Source organism: Rhipicephalus sanguineus, unplaced genomic scaffold (genome assembly GCF_013339695.2).
Source record: "Rhipicephalus sanguineus isolate Rsan-2018 unplaced genomic scaffold, BIME_Rsan_1.4 Seq233, whole genome shotgun sequence".
NCBI classification, from domain to species: domain Eukaryota; kingdom Metazoa; phylum Arthropoda; class Arachnida; order Ixodida; family Ixodidae; genus Rhipicephalus; species Rhipicephalus sanguineus.
In genome coordinates, this window is record NW_023614827.1 from 26,869 (window position 1) to 43,855 (window position 16,987).

The 16,987-nt window shown below is 44.4% G+C and overlaps 2 protein-coding genes across 2 annotated transcripts in view; one reads left to right on the plus strand and one right to left on the minus strand.

Moving 5' to 3' along the window:
• The window catches only part of LOC119376815 (uncharacterized), a 34,234-nt gene extending 18,981 nt beyond the window's left edge, over positions 1-15,253 (plus strand). The window contains exon 3 of the mRNA XM_037646515.2: positions 1,392-15,253. Coding sequence (XP_037502443.1) covers positions 1,392-1,625 — 234 coding nt within the window. The 3' untranslated portion in view covers positions 1,626-15,253. The remainder of the gene's footprint in view (positions 1-1,391) is intronic.
• LOC119376816 (small VCP/p97-interacting protein) lies at positions 14,993-16,088 on the minus strand. Its single transcript, XM_037646516.2, has 3 exons — positions 15,903-16,088; positions 15,615-15,773; positions 14,993-15,192 (listed from the first exon to the last, which is right to left on the minus strand). The coding sequence occupies exons 1-3, from the start codon at positions 15,969-15,971 to the stop codon at positions 15,178-15,180; spliced, it is 243 nt and encodes an 80-aa protein (XP_037502444.1). The 5' UTR covers positions 15,972-16,088; the 3' UTR covers positions 14,993-15,177.
• Between the last annotated feature and the right edge of the window lie 899 nt (positions 16,089-16,987).

A 16,987-nucleotide genomic window follows, 5' to 3' on the forward strand; every position in this document is an offset into this window, starting at 1 on the left:
TGCTATGTAGGTGCACGTGTTGCCTTACAGACGCGTAGTGGGTATTTCTTAACTACTTGCAGCAGTGCCCTAGGTGAGTTTATTATGGCGAGTGTATCGTACACAGATGTTCCTTCACCAACGGCACAGTTGAGGGGGGCTATTTTGTGCGCATTCTGTCACAGAACGGAACGAAACATCACCAGAGGACGAGAGGGAGGAAACAGCCAGCAGGCAAGCTGAGGGAATTCAGAAAGTTTTCAATGCATAAAGAAATATAGAATTATTATAGCTGAACATCAATATTGGCAGGCGTTGTTTTTCAAAGCTTGAAATTGAAGAGCGCGATGGCTTTAACAATTTATTTGTGTTAGTGGGCGCTAGGTGGTGTCGCAATTTGACGAGTCGTTTGGTGGTGGGGGGCTGGTGGTTGCGATTTTCTCAAACTGTCGGCACGGCATTGGAGTAAGCCAGACACAAAGCAGGCTAATTCGATTATCCAGCCACAGCACTTCCGTTTCGATCCAATCCAAGTCGTCAGGAAACTGTTCTGTATCCGTTCTTCCAGACATAATTGTGTCTCCGTCCATTCTGTGCCCATTCTTTGCCAAAATGGTTGACAGCACTGCCATTTTCGGTTGCTGTTCTCACGTCTGACCATCAAACGAGCTTCGACCAATCTCGTGCAGCTCCCCCTCGTCCTCTCATGACGTTTCATTCCGTTCTGTCACAGAACACATACAAAATAGCCCCCGAGGTGTCTACCGAGAAGCAAAGTACGGCAAGGGCATGAGAAAGCACTGCAAACAGGGCCCAATAGCGCTATCGCATACCACTTTTAAAGGCGAAGCTTAACCGTCCTTTTTTTTACAGCTTGTTCCAGTTAAGATTTTTACGTGTCGTGAAAAGAGTGATGTTTGCACGTATGTATGGTCTTAAAGACAGGAAATGTGCATGTATATATGCACATGTGGTCTTGTATTCCACATTCCACATTTCCCCAATACACATGCCCTCTTGTGTGTGTCTTATATTTCTTCCCTGTGTTTCCTTTTGTACGTGTTTGGCCCTAGTGTACTGAGAACAGGCCTGTGTGTCCCAAAGTATGGCACATAGGTCTGTGTTGTTATCACACCATACTTGCGAGCCGCTATCAAGCGTGCACACTGTGGGCAGTGCATTCTACCCCTGTTTTAGGAAAGGTGTCAGTACCGGGCCGCGGTTCAGCCTGGTGGGGCACTGTTGGAATGTTGGTTTTACCGCCATTGAGGGTTTGAGTCGGTGTTGCACAATATCTGGGATAGGCCCACATTTTCTTTGGCCACAGATGGACAGACCGATTTCTCGGACCGACTTGTCAAATAATGCTGCGCGTTATAATGTGCCCATCGCTTGTTTTTCTTCCTGTACAGAAGTCGGGCAGCCGGAGTAGCGGTGACAATGGCGCGGCAACCGTCACGCTGTCGAGTCAAAAGATGGCGGGCCTCAAGGACCTCCTCCTCGCGGAGAAACTGAACACCTCGGCGATCCAGCTGCAGCTCACGGCTCAATCGCAGGTCCAAGTGGTCAAGCGGGGTCAATCCAATCCGGCCGGTGGACCCCACGAGCCCACGACGCGACACTCCAAGAGGACGCGCAGAGAATGAGAAGCCCGAATGTCATGCTTCGCTATTGCTGCTGAAGCCCTCCCCATTGTCTCGGTTCTTCACTGCTAAGCGACAACTCTTCGTCTGTTTGCACTCAACGCCATCTGCAGACACGTTCGCAATTCCCGTTGGTTTTCAACGGCGCAGTGCCCTACCTGAAATTGTGAAAGCTCTTTGGCTTGGCATTTCTCGCTGTGGCTCCTCGGTACTGTGGCACTCGTTCCCCATTTGCTGCTGCACTATGTGGCCTGTGGGCCGCCCTATGTGGCCTGCGGGTCACCATATGTGGCCTGCGGGTCGCCTTTGCTTGAAATGCTCGATCACATTGGTGCGCAAGCGCAGGTGGCGCCATGTTTTGAGATGTGTTGTCGCTGCAATGTGTGAAATGTTTTAGATCGATTTGTTAGGTCAGCAATGGTGGAATTGTCTTTTTTTTGTGTGTTGATGTGGTCTTGCGCCACGGCGTGAACCTTGTGGTATTGTTGGTTGCACCAACACTTTGTCTTGTGTTGGTTAATGTTGTTTAAAGGTTGGAAGGAGAGGGTGTTTTCGTTCCCCTTCCCATTTTAATTTTATTGTCATTATTTTTTTTTTTTGCATGTACAGACCGCAGGTTCAACCGTATTTGAACTTCATCAGGGGTGGCACCTTGAACGACGTTGAAGAGGCCCCCCAATTCACACACTGTTGTAGTATACACATCTTTTTGTTGAACCGAGACGTGGGTGTTATTTAAGCGTTCTTTTGTCAAACGTGAATGCCCGGTACGAAGCTTTAAGCCATTTTTAGATCCCCCCCCCCCTCTATTCCGTTTACGTCGCACATATGTAGTCACCTCCGCATTTAGAGAGCACCGCAGCAGCCAGTTCTGCATCCCTGGGATTTATTCCTCGTGCGTTACTCAGGTGCGCTTTGCCTCGCGTCATTTTGAATGCTGGACGCACAAGACTGGGGAGGGGCACTGCTTACGACACTTCCCAGAATTTGGCAGCATGCAGGCTGCGTAGAGCTCAGCCTACGGTGTAGTGCTAGAGCTCAGCCTACGATGTAGTGCGATTCCTGCACTACTGTTATCGATAGCACTGAGTGCTTATAAAGCATTCATTGCTCCTTAGCTATGTCACATGGCTTGCATTTGCGAAAGCTTTATTGCCTATAAGAAACTGAATGGTAAGCCCTAAGGTTGTACGGAGATGCGCGTTTTTATTCTCGAGACTTGGTAAAAGAAGAGTTTTGGGCTTGCCACTGTTTTGGTATCACCTAAACCTTGGACGTTTGTATCTCACAGCTCGCATCAGTCCATGAAACAACCTGCGTTGTTGTCTGTAAAATCTGCAGCAGTCTGATGCGTTTCGTAAAACGTTTGCTTACGTGAACATTGTACGTCAACGTTGTACATTCACCTACAACGTGAACATTTCATACAAGGTTCACGTACAACAGTGGTCTTTCGTTAATGCCGTAGAGCCAGTTAGTAAAGGTAATAAGCATATATTAAACTATGCGGAAGAAAGAAATGCAACGTTGTTACAAGGGCATGGAGAAGACGAAGCGGTTGTTCAGAGAAAAACACGGGTCACTGTACAGGAATTGCCTTTGCAATAGGCACACGCTAGATGCGGCGGATACGCGTTTGAGGAGAGAGATGATGAGGTTGCGCTGTTTGTATGCAGCTGTTTGCAACTTTATTCCTCATCAACCTCGCGGAGCTTAGCCTTGTGACAACACGCGCAGTGACAAGTCAGATGTCACGGTATACATGTGAGGTTTATGTGTGTGTATATATGTACATAACTTGTGGTCTTATCTTTGGTTGACTTCTAGTCGAGCATGGTCATTTTGCGCGTTTTCGTGCGTGGGTAATTTAATTCCGTCTCAAATTTTTTTTCTTTCTCGGGAGAAGCTAAATGATTTTTACACCTCGTTGTCGGGTATGATGAGCCTTCTTTGTTTTCTCTTCTCGAATATGTAAAGCTGCTATGGTTTAGTACAGGCTTGGGAACGTTTGTTTCGATGTTTTTCTTAAGTTCCTCGAGTTTATTCTTGCGTCAATTTAGAAAAGAAAATTTTACAACGTTATGAAGCACCTGTGGTAGTTTTGGTGATGGGAGCACTCGCACACTGTTTCTTTGATGTAGTTGTATCGCAATTTGCACCAACATTCACATCTCGAGACATATTTATATTGGGCACTGTATTTTAGGAGCGCTCATTCTTTTCTTTTCTTGATCTAATACCATGGAGATCTAACTTTTCTCTATCGCTGTCTCCCACGTTGGCATCTGGCTTGCGTTGTGCAGGTAACGCTTGCATTTGACTTTTACATTTGGTCAGGCTGTGGTCAGTGCTTGTGGTAAGAAAGGCATAACACACCTACCAGACCACTTTTCTTTCGTGTGCTGGGGAACTTAAAGTAATGTAAGGATTTATACTATTTCGCGCTATGAACATGAGATTGAGGAATGAAGCACACTAATGAATTTAACGAAGCATAGGCTTCTTTCTGCTTTAATCTCCAATGCGTGCATACTATGTGGTGATAACTGTGAGACGACAGCTTAAAGGGACCGACAACTGAGCACAACGTGTTATTAGATCCTGGTAGAAATGAAAAGACCGGGAAATATAGTGACAGATTCCAGCATCCTTTTCGCGTTGTGAGTAGGATTTATATTTTTAAATTGTGCTTAAAGGTAACACAAGCCTGTAGGTTGTGCAGCCTAGCGGAAGAGCCTTGAAGCTGGATTATGAAGTCAGTAACTTTGATGTAGTCACTTAGTCTGATGCTGTCATGCGCGCCATAATTGGTCCTCAAAGTTAGAATATGTATATTATTATCTATCCCCGCTCTGTTCTCTGCTGCCTATGAGGTAAGAGGAGTTGCACAGTGAGAAGTGGCGCTGCCTTCGCGGCTGCCAGAGGCCCCGGTCGAGCCGCAGCGCATGCGCATGGAGTGCACGCATGCGCAGTAAACTGCCATTCGAACACGAACCGCTCTTGCGCTCATTGTTTGCAGCATGTGTTGTGAAGTGTGTATAAGACTTCATATTCGGCACAGATAGAAAAATTCTTATTAAAAATGTTTCACGGCATTTTCCACGTTACCATTCTGTGGCTAGACACTCTGACCAGTTAGCTTTCTGTTGCGCTAAAGAAAGTAGGTGCCCTAAAAAGTGGTTGTCAGTCCCTTTAAGGGTGTAAAAAAAAATCTTTTTAAATGGGGAAATTAGTAGATAGGTGCACATTTACGGAGTGCCCGAAAGCTCACATGCTCACTTGCTTGCAATGAAGATCTGCTTGCGTTGCAGGAGTTAAGGCTTAAAGGGACACTAAAGAGAAACAGGGAGTTCAGTTGGAATGAAAGAGGGTCCTTAAGGAATGCATACAGCTTTTGTCCAGTGCAAAAATACAACATTAGTTGAGAAATTCGTAACCAACGACCAATTATATCTTCAATTTATCTTGCTGTAGATTTGGTGTTAAACCAATGTTGCTGCAGGCTTCATTGCCTTAAATGAATCGGAGATTGCCACAATAATTTGGCCATTGCTTCCGCGTTCGCTGCGACTGATGTTGTTGCCGATGCCGAACCTTGCAATGAAGATCTTGCCAGGGATGCAGGATTGCGTTTTCGCGGCTTCAGCCAAACGGAGCACGAAATGATCATTGATGCTTGCGTTGCAGGAGTTTCTGGTACCACAGCAAGGTGCCTGTAACACCGCCGGAAAGTGAAGCCTCACGTCTTTTTGCAGAAGGCAAGGTGTCCGATTGTCAATTGCAGTTCTTGTATGCTGTATTTTATTTTGCGTTTTTATTAACGATGAATAGCTCTTGACTAATTGCAGCGGGGCTGCATTTGCTATCTTCGACAGCGCAAACATCTAGTGCGGGATATTTGAAGTCGTGTGAGCACCTACCTCTCTTTTTTTTTTAATTATTTGTTTTATTAAGAATGGCATGACTGTGATTTTAATGGGATAATTTACCATTAAAGTGCAAAAGAGAAAGTTCCTGTTTCTTTTTAGTGCTCCTTAAGTCCTGTGACTTATGTCAATTGCATTTCCAAAGAATCTTATAGGGTAGTCACTTTTATCTCTGCAGAAAGGTCACTGCAAAAGTTAGACAAGTGGCAGGAACCTTGACGTAAAAAATGCTTTCAGATGAAGCAGTGAAATTGTGATAAACTTTACGGAACTAAAAAAAACCCACCAGTATAGGTATAACCCATCTATTTAACAGTAGACAATTATGAACCAGAATATTTGAGGCCACATTGAACTTACATGCTGTTTGAGTTCAGTGGCAACAAAGAGTATTTATCTTGAGCGGTTGGCGACCATGGCAGAATCGCAATATGCGGTACTGCTGTAAAGGACAAACACCAAGAGTGCTGGACTGTTCTTGTGTTAGAAGTGTAGGGAAGGTTGGTAGTTAAAGGGACACTAAACTCGAATAAAAATTTATGTCAGAATGAAAGGTCACTGTTTGGCAATGTCTAATACGTCATTATTATCAATAGCAGTGCTCTAGTAATTGACAAATTAAGGTAAATGTAGGACACTATATGCGCCACCAGTGGGACGTTTTGGGATGAGCCCGATGACGTCAAGAGTCCTTAGTACAAATTATCAGTAGTATTCAAGCTACTTATAATAAAAAAAGAACATCCCGAGCATTGCAAGATGTAATAAAATGCTGCTTGTACATGGATAAAAGAGCTTGATGTTACAGCGGAGAACGGCGCGGGTTGTGCAAAAGTTCCATTTTCGCCGGGCTTCGCTCAGCTCACATGGTTGCGTTTCAGTGGTAGTTTCGTTATCGTGTAGTGCTGCATGTGTCTTGCACGCTCACGAAAGTCGCTCTAGCGGAAACTTCAATAAAATGCCATGTCCATGTGATATTGTGTAATGTGCCCTTCAGGGCAGAAGCCACAGCGTCGGCTGCTGGGCAGTAAAGGCGGGCAACATTGGACAAGGCAAATGCCACGTCAGGAGGCCTTTTCAGGCACGCGATTTGAAGTGCGTTAACGCCGTGTGGACCACTGAAACGTTATTTTCATTCAAAATAAGCATTTCCTTGGCATGAAACAAGCACTACGAGGTCTCTGGAATGCTATTTCAACAATCAACGTCAACTTAACATTTGCCTTTAGTGTCCCTTTAACAACATTGCTTGAATCACGGTAAATCTGTGCGACAATCTTTCCATGTTACGTTCAGTTGATGGTCAGCCGTTGTTGGTTTCCTAGCACCAGCTGCCTGCTGAACTAACCTCAAATGTGAGGAATGGAAACGGCACTGACATACTTGCTGTCGGCATGTTGTCACTTGCAGATTTGTGTATTGCGGTTTTGCCATGCCGATAGCCACTCACTTGCACTACCACCTTTTCAGTGCACCTTACACGATTTCGTAAAAGCCCCGTTGTGCCTTTGTTGAAATTTTGGCCTAGAAACTTGAAACTTGGCTCTCTCAGTTTACTTTGACTTGGTATTCATACCATCTTGCTGTTGGGTTTCTATCAACGCAGTGTTTCGATTGCTTATCCTCGGAAGGTTGCAATACTGTTCATGGTCATCTGCGATGAAAATCTTTAGCTAAATTCTTTACGTGTGATGCCACCAAAGCTATCTTGGCAGGGCCACAATGTTGGTAATAGTGCAGTATAATGGTAATGTTTAAGTGTAGGTAATGGATAGTAATGGTATAGTAATGCTAGCTGCCTTCGAACAGCACCTAAACAGATGATGCGTGCACCTCGTTGTAGTCCATATGACATAGGTGCGGCTGCATTGAAATCTTCCATAATGCATTCCATAAGGTCCGTATGATTTCCGTATATTTTAAAGTATATGCAGATTCCTAAAATTTCATTAAATGTCCATATTAATTTTACGGACAACATATAGAATTGGAATGTGTACGGAAGGTTTCAAGGAGGAGGCATGCCACCTCCAAGGTGTTTCAGCTCTGTTTATCTCTGAGGTCATATGAATGAGCCATGCTTTTCACGTCGCACATTTGTTGTGTTACTTCCCGCAGTGGTAATGATACCTCTGCGATCCACTCGTATTTCAAATGTCAAACATTGCATGAAGACTCTTCTGTATCTTCACTTTGAAACCAGGCTCTTGGTACGGTTTAAGATTTTGCTACGTTTGGCATTCAGTAGACTCCACTGGGAACGTTGGAACTGGCAACTGTCGATGTCTGCAGTAAACCATCTATGTCGCTCGCAAGGCTTGGTGTGTGGTAGTGCTAACTCCGCCAGAAGTGGTGCGTGACATGCCCATGGCGCCATTAGAGGGTCCAGAAGAGGGCCGACTGTCGGCTCGCTTGAATTGGGAGAAGTGTGCACTTGAAATGCTGAAGTTTAGGCTGGCACGTCAGAGTACTTAAAGTACTTAAGCTACTGCCGGCTGACTTCGCATTATTCGGGGCCAAGCACGCTAACCAAGTGCTATGATAAAGAGCTTAGCTCCTAGGGGCTGATTTCCATTCTGCAAAACCGTCTTTCTTAGAGAGCACTAAAAAAAAAAATGCCTGTGCATGCCTTCTCAACTAGTATGGTTGAAATCGGCTAGAAATAACTCCAAAATTCTGCATTGAGACTAGCTTTACTGAATCACTGCTTCTTTAACTAACGTCTCCTGAGCCAGTTTTATACAGTAGTCTGGCCTAACGTAGTGTTTGCCTTTAGTGTCGCTTGAGGAAGTTTCAGAATAGCCATTTTTCTTCACGTTAAACGAAGGTCCATCGAACACCAAGAACAACGCCGGCTAGTGTAGAAGCGTTCTGTATAACTCAGTGTAACACTTTTTTATGCAAACCGGATTCACATGGTACACACAATTCGTGACATATTGATTTGATCGATTCATGTGTATCGGTGCAACTGCCAAACTTGTGCAAAGCTGAAAGGAATGTGTGCAGCAATTTCGGTAAACTTCGATCGGAGTCGTCACACCTAGCTTTCCATCTGCACAACGAGGTTCTGTGGCGCGGCGTGACGTTGCCGTAATGTTGACAAGCAACAATAAATTTAATGTAAACATAAAATGTCTCGCGCTCCCTAGCCTCCGCATTTACCGAGTCAATCATTTGTATGTGCAGGAAATGTTAAAGCATCTACAACTACAACTACGAAAATGTGTATCACCATTCCTGTAAATGCTCTCTGTAGCCAGACGTTGCAAGCTGCAAACTGGTGGCAGGCTGTGTCAGCTGTCTTGTGCGAGCAGTTTAGCTTTTTCCAAGCATGGCATTTCAATATCTCCAATAGGGTTGGCACTAGCATTTAGTAGCATTAGCATATGTAGAAAAAAAAAAAGGCATTTTGTACCGTTTATACCTGCCTGCGCAGGTTTCAAAGCACGTTTTGATAGGCCACAGTTTTTTTCACCGTGAACCGAGTAGTTAGCGATGCTCCTGTATAAAGAAAAACTTTTTCCGCGACTTGTATATGCAGAGTTCGTAATGAGACGATGCCGTAAAGGCAGTAGTGGCACTAATGTGGAAGGAGATTATGAGGTCACAGTATTACTGTTTGATTTGGACTACTCGTCGATAGATTTCAGTTCAACGAGGTCTGCCTCTGTGTTTGGAGAACATTAATCAAATGATTAATTATAGTTGAATGAATTGATGACAAATGAATTGAATGGGCCTAGGAGCAAGAGGGAAAATGCTATTTGCCTAGATTACGATAAAACTTTCATTTTATTGATATTTATGAATGTGTGTAGCAACCTTTAGCGATATCTATTCCTAGTGCTTCTGGCGACAATAGCTCCTGATTAGGACCACACGCCAGGTGTAAAAGATCAGTAAAATGCTACAAGATGCTCGTAATTAGAAAAATGAGGCAGCCGACAGGCTCATAAGCCGATGATACTTCATAAAAGAGAGTTTTAAATATTCTACTGCACAGGACCATGCAGGTGACAAGAATTCAGATTACCTGACAGAGAGCTGTCTAATTATTGATCCGAGCGTAATTTGAGTTAGTTGCAGATAATTCTGTTGATCTGCGGACTGAACAAGTGCTTGGCGAGGTAGGCTGATTGTAACATACGCCTTTTGTTTTTGCCTGCAAGAGAATGTGTGAAAAATTTTTGTCCCATACTCCCCCGCTGCATTTGATGCTAGCGCATTTAGGGCATTTGAAATGTGTACCGGAGAATGGACAGGGTCATGACTTTTTTGTGAGCTAGATATCTCTAGTTAGTACTGCTCATGGAACATTGAAGCCCCAAAGAGTCTGCAAGACATTTCATTGTCAAGAGCTGTGCGCTTCACTGTAAGAGCAAGTGTGTACGTAAAATAGTCGCAACGATTGTTTTATTGGATTGTACTTCTTTAGGACTCGCTTCACGACTGTATGAACATGCGGTTGGCACCTTTACGCAAGAGCTTGTATCTGTGTGAATGCGCAGTTTCCTTGGGCTATACACAGTTTTTGTGGTCACGTCTGTTAGGACGTCCAGAAGTGTGCGCTTCTAGGGTTTATGCAGCAGTGAAACAGGTGTCATCACTGTTGACTTGTCGGTGCAAAAATTGTTCTTGTCGATGCACGGTTGTGCGTGGGAGAAAGGGATCGTAAGAGTTGTAGCAAGTTATGTGCGGTATTGTTGCAAGGACTGTGCGTGACGTTGCAAAAGTGCGCTTAAATTGCTGCACGCAACATATGGAAAATGTTCTCGACAGCCTAGCGTTGCGAAGCCGGCACTGTCTGCGTAGACTGGAAGATATTCTGTGAGGATGGCAGTTGTGGTCACTATGGTGTGCAAAAAATGTTCCTGGAAAGAATCTTGACGTTTGTTGAGAGCCGTTGCTGTTGCGGAAGTTTGCAAAGGTTCGGTTTTCAACACTGTCGTCGGGACGTCAACTGTTGTGTCGATTTGTCGATGGTGACAGCGAGTTTTGGCTGTTCAGCGCGCGCTCGCTGCTGTTGAAGTGAAGGGTATTTGTTGCATGCAGTCGAAAGTCTATTCCGCGTGAGAGAGGAAGGATTATCGTCGTTGTTGAGGCCGCATTTTCGCCGCCGCTGTGATTGACGAGTTCCCAGGTTTATCCTCCAGATTGATGCAAGAAGTGATGCACAATATGCTGTACAGAATTGTGACGACGTGTGCCCATATTTTTGTTAGAAAGCAGGTGTTCGTGGCCGCTTTCGTTTGTTGCGTCTGCCTGTTCTGCGTTTTGCCGGTGCCCTCGCTCGAATGGAATTCCTCTCAGGTTCGTCTTTGTGGTGGATGTGGAGGCTTGCTTCATCTTATTCCTTGGCTTACCGGATGGTTAAGATGAGTCAGAATATTTGAAACATTGTATGGCTCGCAGAAAATGACAAGAATTTGTTTTGTGTTGTAGTTTGCTTGTAGTGTAAGCACTGAAAGTGACAAAGGTTGAAATGAGATAGCTATTTGTCTTTTCACTTTTGGGAATGAATTCACTCTTGCAAGGTTTCATGTGTACGCTTACGTTTCACGTGCACGTGGCAGCATCTATGCATTGCAAAATTCTTGGCACCATGCTTAAGACAGCATACCTGATACTTTGTTATCAATGCCGTTGGCCATAAATGCCAGCCCATTTGGTGTTGGGCCCGATTTTCATCACCGACAAAACACTGAATCAGGGCATCAGTGTCTGTCGTGAGACAGCGTTTTTTCACTAGATTCTTCTAAACGACACTCCAGTGACATTAGCCGATGTTCTCAACGTCCCCGGTGTCTCGTTTTCAAAGACAAAGCCGGGATAAAACACAGTATATAATGTGACCGTGACGTGACGCCATCACGTCACGTTTTGTCATGACGTCCGGCATTTGACGTATTGTAAATTGGGACTCAGGCTTGTTGAAGCAATCGTGTTTGTGAATGTAAACAACCGAGCATGTTACCCTAGGAGTAGAAGTGATAATGTTCCATAAGACGAGCGAGGATACTTACTCGGATTTACCGAACCTCTGCACTTGTTATGACAACCGTCATTCCAAACGAAGGAATATACTTCCAGCGGTAGCAGACTTGTAGCTTGACTAGGAGTTCCGTTAGAGCGAAGGCAACAGTGCCGGGAATTTCGAACGCTTCGGGTGTATTTGAAAAGATCTCGACTTGTTGAGGAGATGGCTCGACCAGTAGAGTGTGTCACCAAAGTACCACTGTACATAGCATGCTAGAGAAGTAGCCTATCTATCTGTTGAATGTTTAGTGGCTCGTATATTTTTCGCTTGTTACTTGTTTCTTGCGAGGGAGGCCCAACTCCAAGCTGTGCGTACTCCATAAGAAATACGTCGGTTCTTGTCGTGGTCACGTTGTAGTCAGACGTGTGTACCAGTGTGTGTGAGGAGGCTGTGTCGAGTTGCATTTCACGATTGCGAGCATTTATGCAGAGCAAAGCGCTTTACGTTGCTTAGCCCGAACCCCACTTCACATGAGAAGGAAAATGCCTTAGTTCATAATCCTTACCTGGGCATTGTGGGTTTGAACTTCTGTGACCTTTTCAAAGCACGATAGGCTGGTCTAAGAAAAGGCTAATTTGCAATTTTAATTGCGTGATTTTCAGCGAGCTTGTTTTGAAGGGCAGGACTGAGGCTCTCTAGAAGCATGTCTACATTGCCACTCAAGAAAACAAACTCATGCAGTCTTTTTGTCTGTGGTAATGCTGTAAATTGCCTTTGGTACCAAATTAGTGCATTCATCTTTGTATTGGCTGCGCACGATGCTCAGTGGATTTTATGAAGTGGGAAGCACTAACAATCCAGATTTGAGACATACAAGGAACACTGTGATATGCTTGTTGGAAAACTGAATCGACTGCCTGTATCACAGAAACTACTTACTCTAGGGTTAAAGCATTACAAAGACGAGTAGGACTACAAAAGTACACCATAGCTTATGTATTACAGGCTACTAACAAACAAAACAACATTACACAATATGCGGAAGCGATAGGGGCTGGACGGCCGTTCTGGTCAGGGCTTGGTTTTGGGACAAACAAATTAAATTTCATGCTGGCATGCTCCTGGGAACATTGATCTTGGGTTGACGATCACCACTAGATGTAAACTATAGTGAACAGCACATTGATGGAACGGGTGAGATTTTCTTAAAGGAATTGGTTGCCATGACATCTCGTCCCCACTCTCGCCTCTTAGCTTTGAGCTTGCCCGTGCCAATGCAAAAGAACTCCACTTTCTCAACTTGCATTGTAGCGTGTCAGCTCTCGCTCTTTCTTTGCGAGTGGAACAGTGAAATATTCAAGGTTCGTTTGAAGGACGGCCATGGGTTTTTCGTTTTTCAACGTGGAAGCCGGGGTTCGGGCAGAGGTTCTTGCTTCAGGAGGTCACGGAGCGGTTCCTCACGAGCTTTACAAGTTCCGCACGGCCAAAGGAAAAAAATTATCTTGGAAGCGAGAGATGGCGTTGACATTTTGCGTCACGCAATGTGATCCGAGAGTCAATGGCGTGGCCCGCTTTTGCTGCGAGTTTTTCGGGTGGTGTCCCCTCCGTTGCCGTTCCTCGAGTGGAGATGTACGCGTAGTCGTAGCGGTTGTCGGCTTGTGCATATTGCCTGTTTGGTGTGTGTCTAACTCACATGTCAGAGCTATGCAAGTCCACAAACCGCGCACACACTTTTCCTGGGGGTGCTGAAAACGCTTCGGCCTGTCGCATTCCCCCCACCCCACCCCTCCCAACCACTTCTACCTTACAAGGTCGATTCCCCCCTGTAGAGAGAGAAACTGTGATGTTTTTTTTTTTCGTCTCCTGCTCTGATCTTTGATCTGTAGAAACCGGTTCTGCTTTTTGTTAAAAAAAAAAAAAAAAAAACGTGCTTGTAAATAGTCTGACCTCATTACAGCAAAGTCGTATCCAGCACAAAAATACCTTTGTTACGTCCAACTCTGTCTTCTGAACTCAACAAACATGGATATAGCGAAGTTTCGGATATTACGAATTTCCGGATATAACGAATTCTACAAGAAGTGTTGCTGTTTGATGTGAACACGTGATAAATACAGGCTTATACTGGAAGTCCGGTATACCAAAGGTATTGGTGTGTCTGATGCGATTTTGTGACGGGGTTATAATTATAATACATTCATTGAAGTCCGACATTAGCGATAAGGATTTCAGATCTACTTTTCTTATATCCATGTTCTTTCGTTCTTCGTTAACCTACTACTATCTTTCCACCAAATGTTGATATCTCAAACAACCCAAGTGTCAGCCCAACGTTTGATCTTGCATAAGCACAGTTCACCTTATGCCTCACTCTTTGAGGCTTGGGTCGACTTCTCAATCACCATTTCTGCATTTAATGCAGCTTTTTTTCTTTTTTATGGAAACACTTTTCTAAAAGCATTTGTGAAACTTGCACAGATAACGCACCAGAAAATGTTATACTATATTATCTGTTGTTCTTAATTTTTTTTTTTACAACACTTAATTGGCATGAGGAGACATCATCACATTGCATGTACTGCTAATCTATTGGTTGCTCTAAAAAAAAATGAAAGAAAGCTGTTTGGAATACTCACAACTTCATTTTGATCACCTTGATATTGGTATCGTCTTCGCACTGCACGATGTATTTTGTCTACAGGTTGTTTTCATGTCTCGAGTGATTATAGATCGATTATCCTAGCAGTTTGCTTTGCAAGTGTAATTTTGCATTTTACGGAGTAGTCAGAGTGCCAGTTTTCAAGCATTTCGGCATTGCATCACTGCAAGCCAGGTTTTCCATTTTTGACAGAGTCATCACTGTTTGTGCTCTGTGTTCAATGTTTGTGGACGAGGTCAAATCGATTGACATTAGCGAAATATTACTAATGGCTCTATGAGTCACCCATCTTTTTTTCTCTGTTTATTTTCCGAATGGAAAACAGACCAATGTTGTCAAAGTCGGTGTGTGTGTACTTTCTTTTCTTCTTCCTCGATGCACGTAGTGTGTTCTCTCAATGCATGTGCACCTAATGTATCACTTATTTTGTACATAAAACCATGTGGGTAGTCAGTGTATATCTTTGGTTCACAATTTACAGCTGTCATTGATCATGTATGCATGCATGTACTGAGTGAAAAAAGTGCAAGTCATATTTTGGCTCTACTTTCGCGTGTGTGTTTTTCGCTTACTGGCAGAATTTGGTAGTTTGTCCACACTGACCAGGGTTGCCATTCTGCACACTGGCGAATTCTGCCATGTTGTCAAATTCGCTATCTTGTTAGCTCCGATTGGCTGAGAGGGCTGCTACGTCCTTTCTGACTGGTTTAAAATGTTGCCATCACAGAATTTGACAATATGGCGGAATTCAACATTGCCGAGAATAGTACCCTTGTTCTCTTCTTTTCCATTCTTTTTCACACAAACAGATATATTATGCAATAGCTTTTGTTTGGTTTTTTTTTCTCTGTACAGCAACATTTATTTTGATTTGAAAGTTATACAGAAATATTCATGCACACTTGCACAACACACAAAACACAGTTTCTCCGGTTAACATGGTTCCTCTTTTTTTTCTTACATGTGGTAATTAAGTTGGGTGCCGAGTGCTCATCGGACTTGCCACTGGAAAAAGAAGAAGAAAGAAAAGAAAAACAAATAAAATATGTCTGGTCAGTATTTGAAACCGGTGTCGATTCACTCACTCGCGTCTATTCGTATTATGCACACGTACGCTATATCCGGGTGTACGTTGTAGTGCACATTTAGGTTTTGTTTAGTGGCTGCACATATAAGCGGAGACTCTTATGAAACAAAACGCAGTTTGAATTTAAGGCGCGGCGAAAGATGATGCGATCATGGTGGGCAGTTAGTTTATCAAGTGGAATAGTTACGTGCAATGAAAACATAATGCAATTCGTCCCATAGCATAGGAGTGCTATCGGCATTTAAATCACTCAGTATGCAGAAAATAATCGTAGCGAGCAGGCATTCAACAGCGGTATACGTTGCAGCCAAGTATCAGCGCAGTCTTGTAAAGTAATTACCCGCAAATTCGCTTCGCCAGGACCAGTGGCCGCAATTTGTTCGAGCTCGTCTCGCTTTTGCTGTTGCCTCTTCACTTTCTCGGGATCCTTGATTCCCCTGTGCTCTTGCTCCTTGAGCCTTCGTTCCGCGGCTTCGGCCATCTGTTGCCGCTTCACGGTCTGCGCAGCGTCAACGATCGATGCATCATACCACAGCAAAACATCCGGCAACTAAACGCGATTATATGCGTGCACCTGAACAGTCAACACTGCGGTCACTGAAAACGCGTTAAAGATGGGTTCTCGTACCGCATCAACTCCTTGGGGTGTAGTTATGTCGGCGCCCGAACCTTTGAAGCAGCTCATGCAGATCCCCATGACTGGATTGGGACCGGCAGCAAGGTATATGCCGGCAGTTTTAGCCTGGGATTTCGCCTTGCCCCTACGCGCGTATGTAAACAAGCCCCACAGCTGCCGGTGAGCGTTGCTCGACTGAGCTTCGAATAGTGCTAGTTTCGGATCGGTTTCAGCTGGAAGTGACGGCTAACGTCTGGCTACGCTGCAGGTGTAGTTTGAAATGTTAGTGCAGAAACTTCTCATTCCAATCAAACAACTATGATCGCCGTTTATGACGCTTACCAGTTGTTTCGCCATCTGTTGTAAACTAATGTAAACATTTATACGTATTACTTTAATAATAACAGCGTGAGTTAGTGCATTTAAATATACAAGATAGCGCTACAGGCTGTAAGTTGCAACAAATGTGGAGGTTTGTTTTAAGATTTTGTTACTGGCGAGACCGAAAAGCTCTCAAGCGCAACGCTGTTTACGTAGCACGTGTCACGCTTGGTTTTGTTTTTGTTTCTACGCGCTTCGAGCACTGGCTTCGAGGCGCATGACGCATCGGCGGCGCGCTTTGATTTTGCTGTTTTTGTGCCGTTTCCGCGGCTTATGCTCCTGCGACGGGCTGCGTTGTGAAATAAAGGAAAGTTGTTCCGCGTAACATATTCGTAAAAAAAGCCACGTCCTTTGGTGCTCAGGTGTTACGAAGTGCTCGCATCAACTATATGGTGCGCGACTGAGGCGAACAGCGCTGTGTGCGTTACCTTATATGGCAGTGATGCCTCATGTTTTAGCATCGTGACATTTTATTGTTGCTAGTATTCTACGTCACTTGGTCGCGGCATTATTTGAACGTTGAAACGAGTAAAATCACTGCCGTGCGCCTCCACGAGTGCCGAAACGAGGTACTACCTCGAATGCACGTGGAGGGGACTTTAGAAGCGCTCCTTCGTCGAGTGCTTGCTAATTTGTTCGTGAAATTGCGCCGCAATGGCTTAGCTAACCGGCCTGAAGGGACGGTTTGGAGCTTGGGCGAAGCCGGAACGAACCTC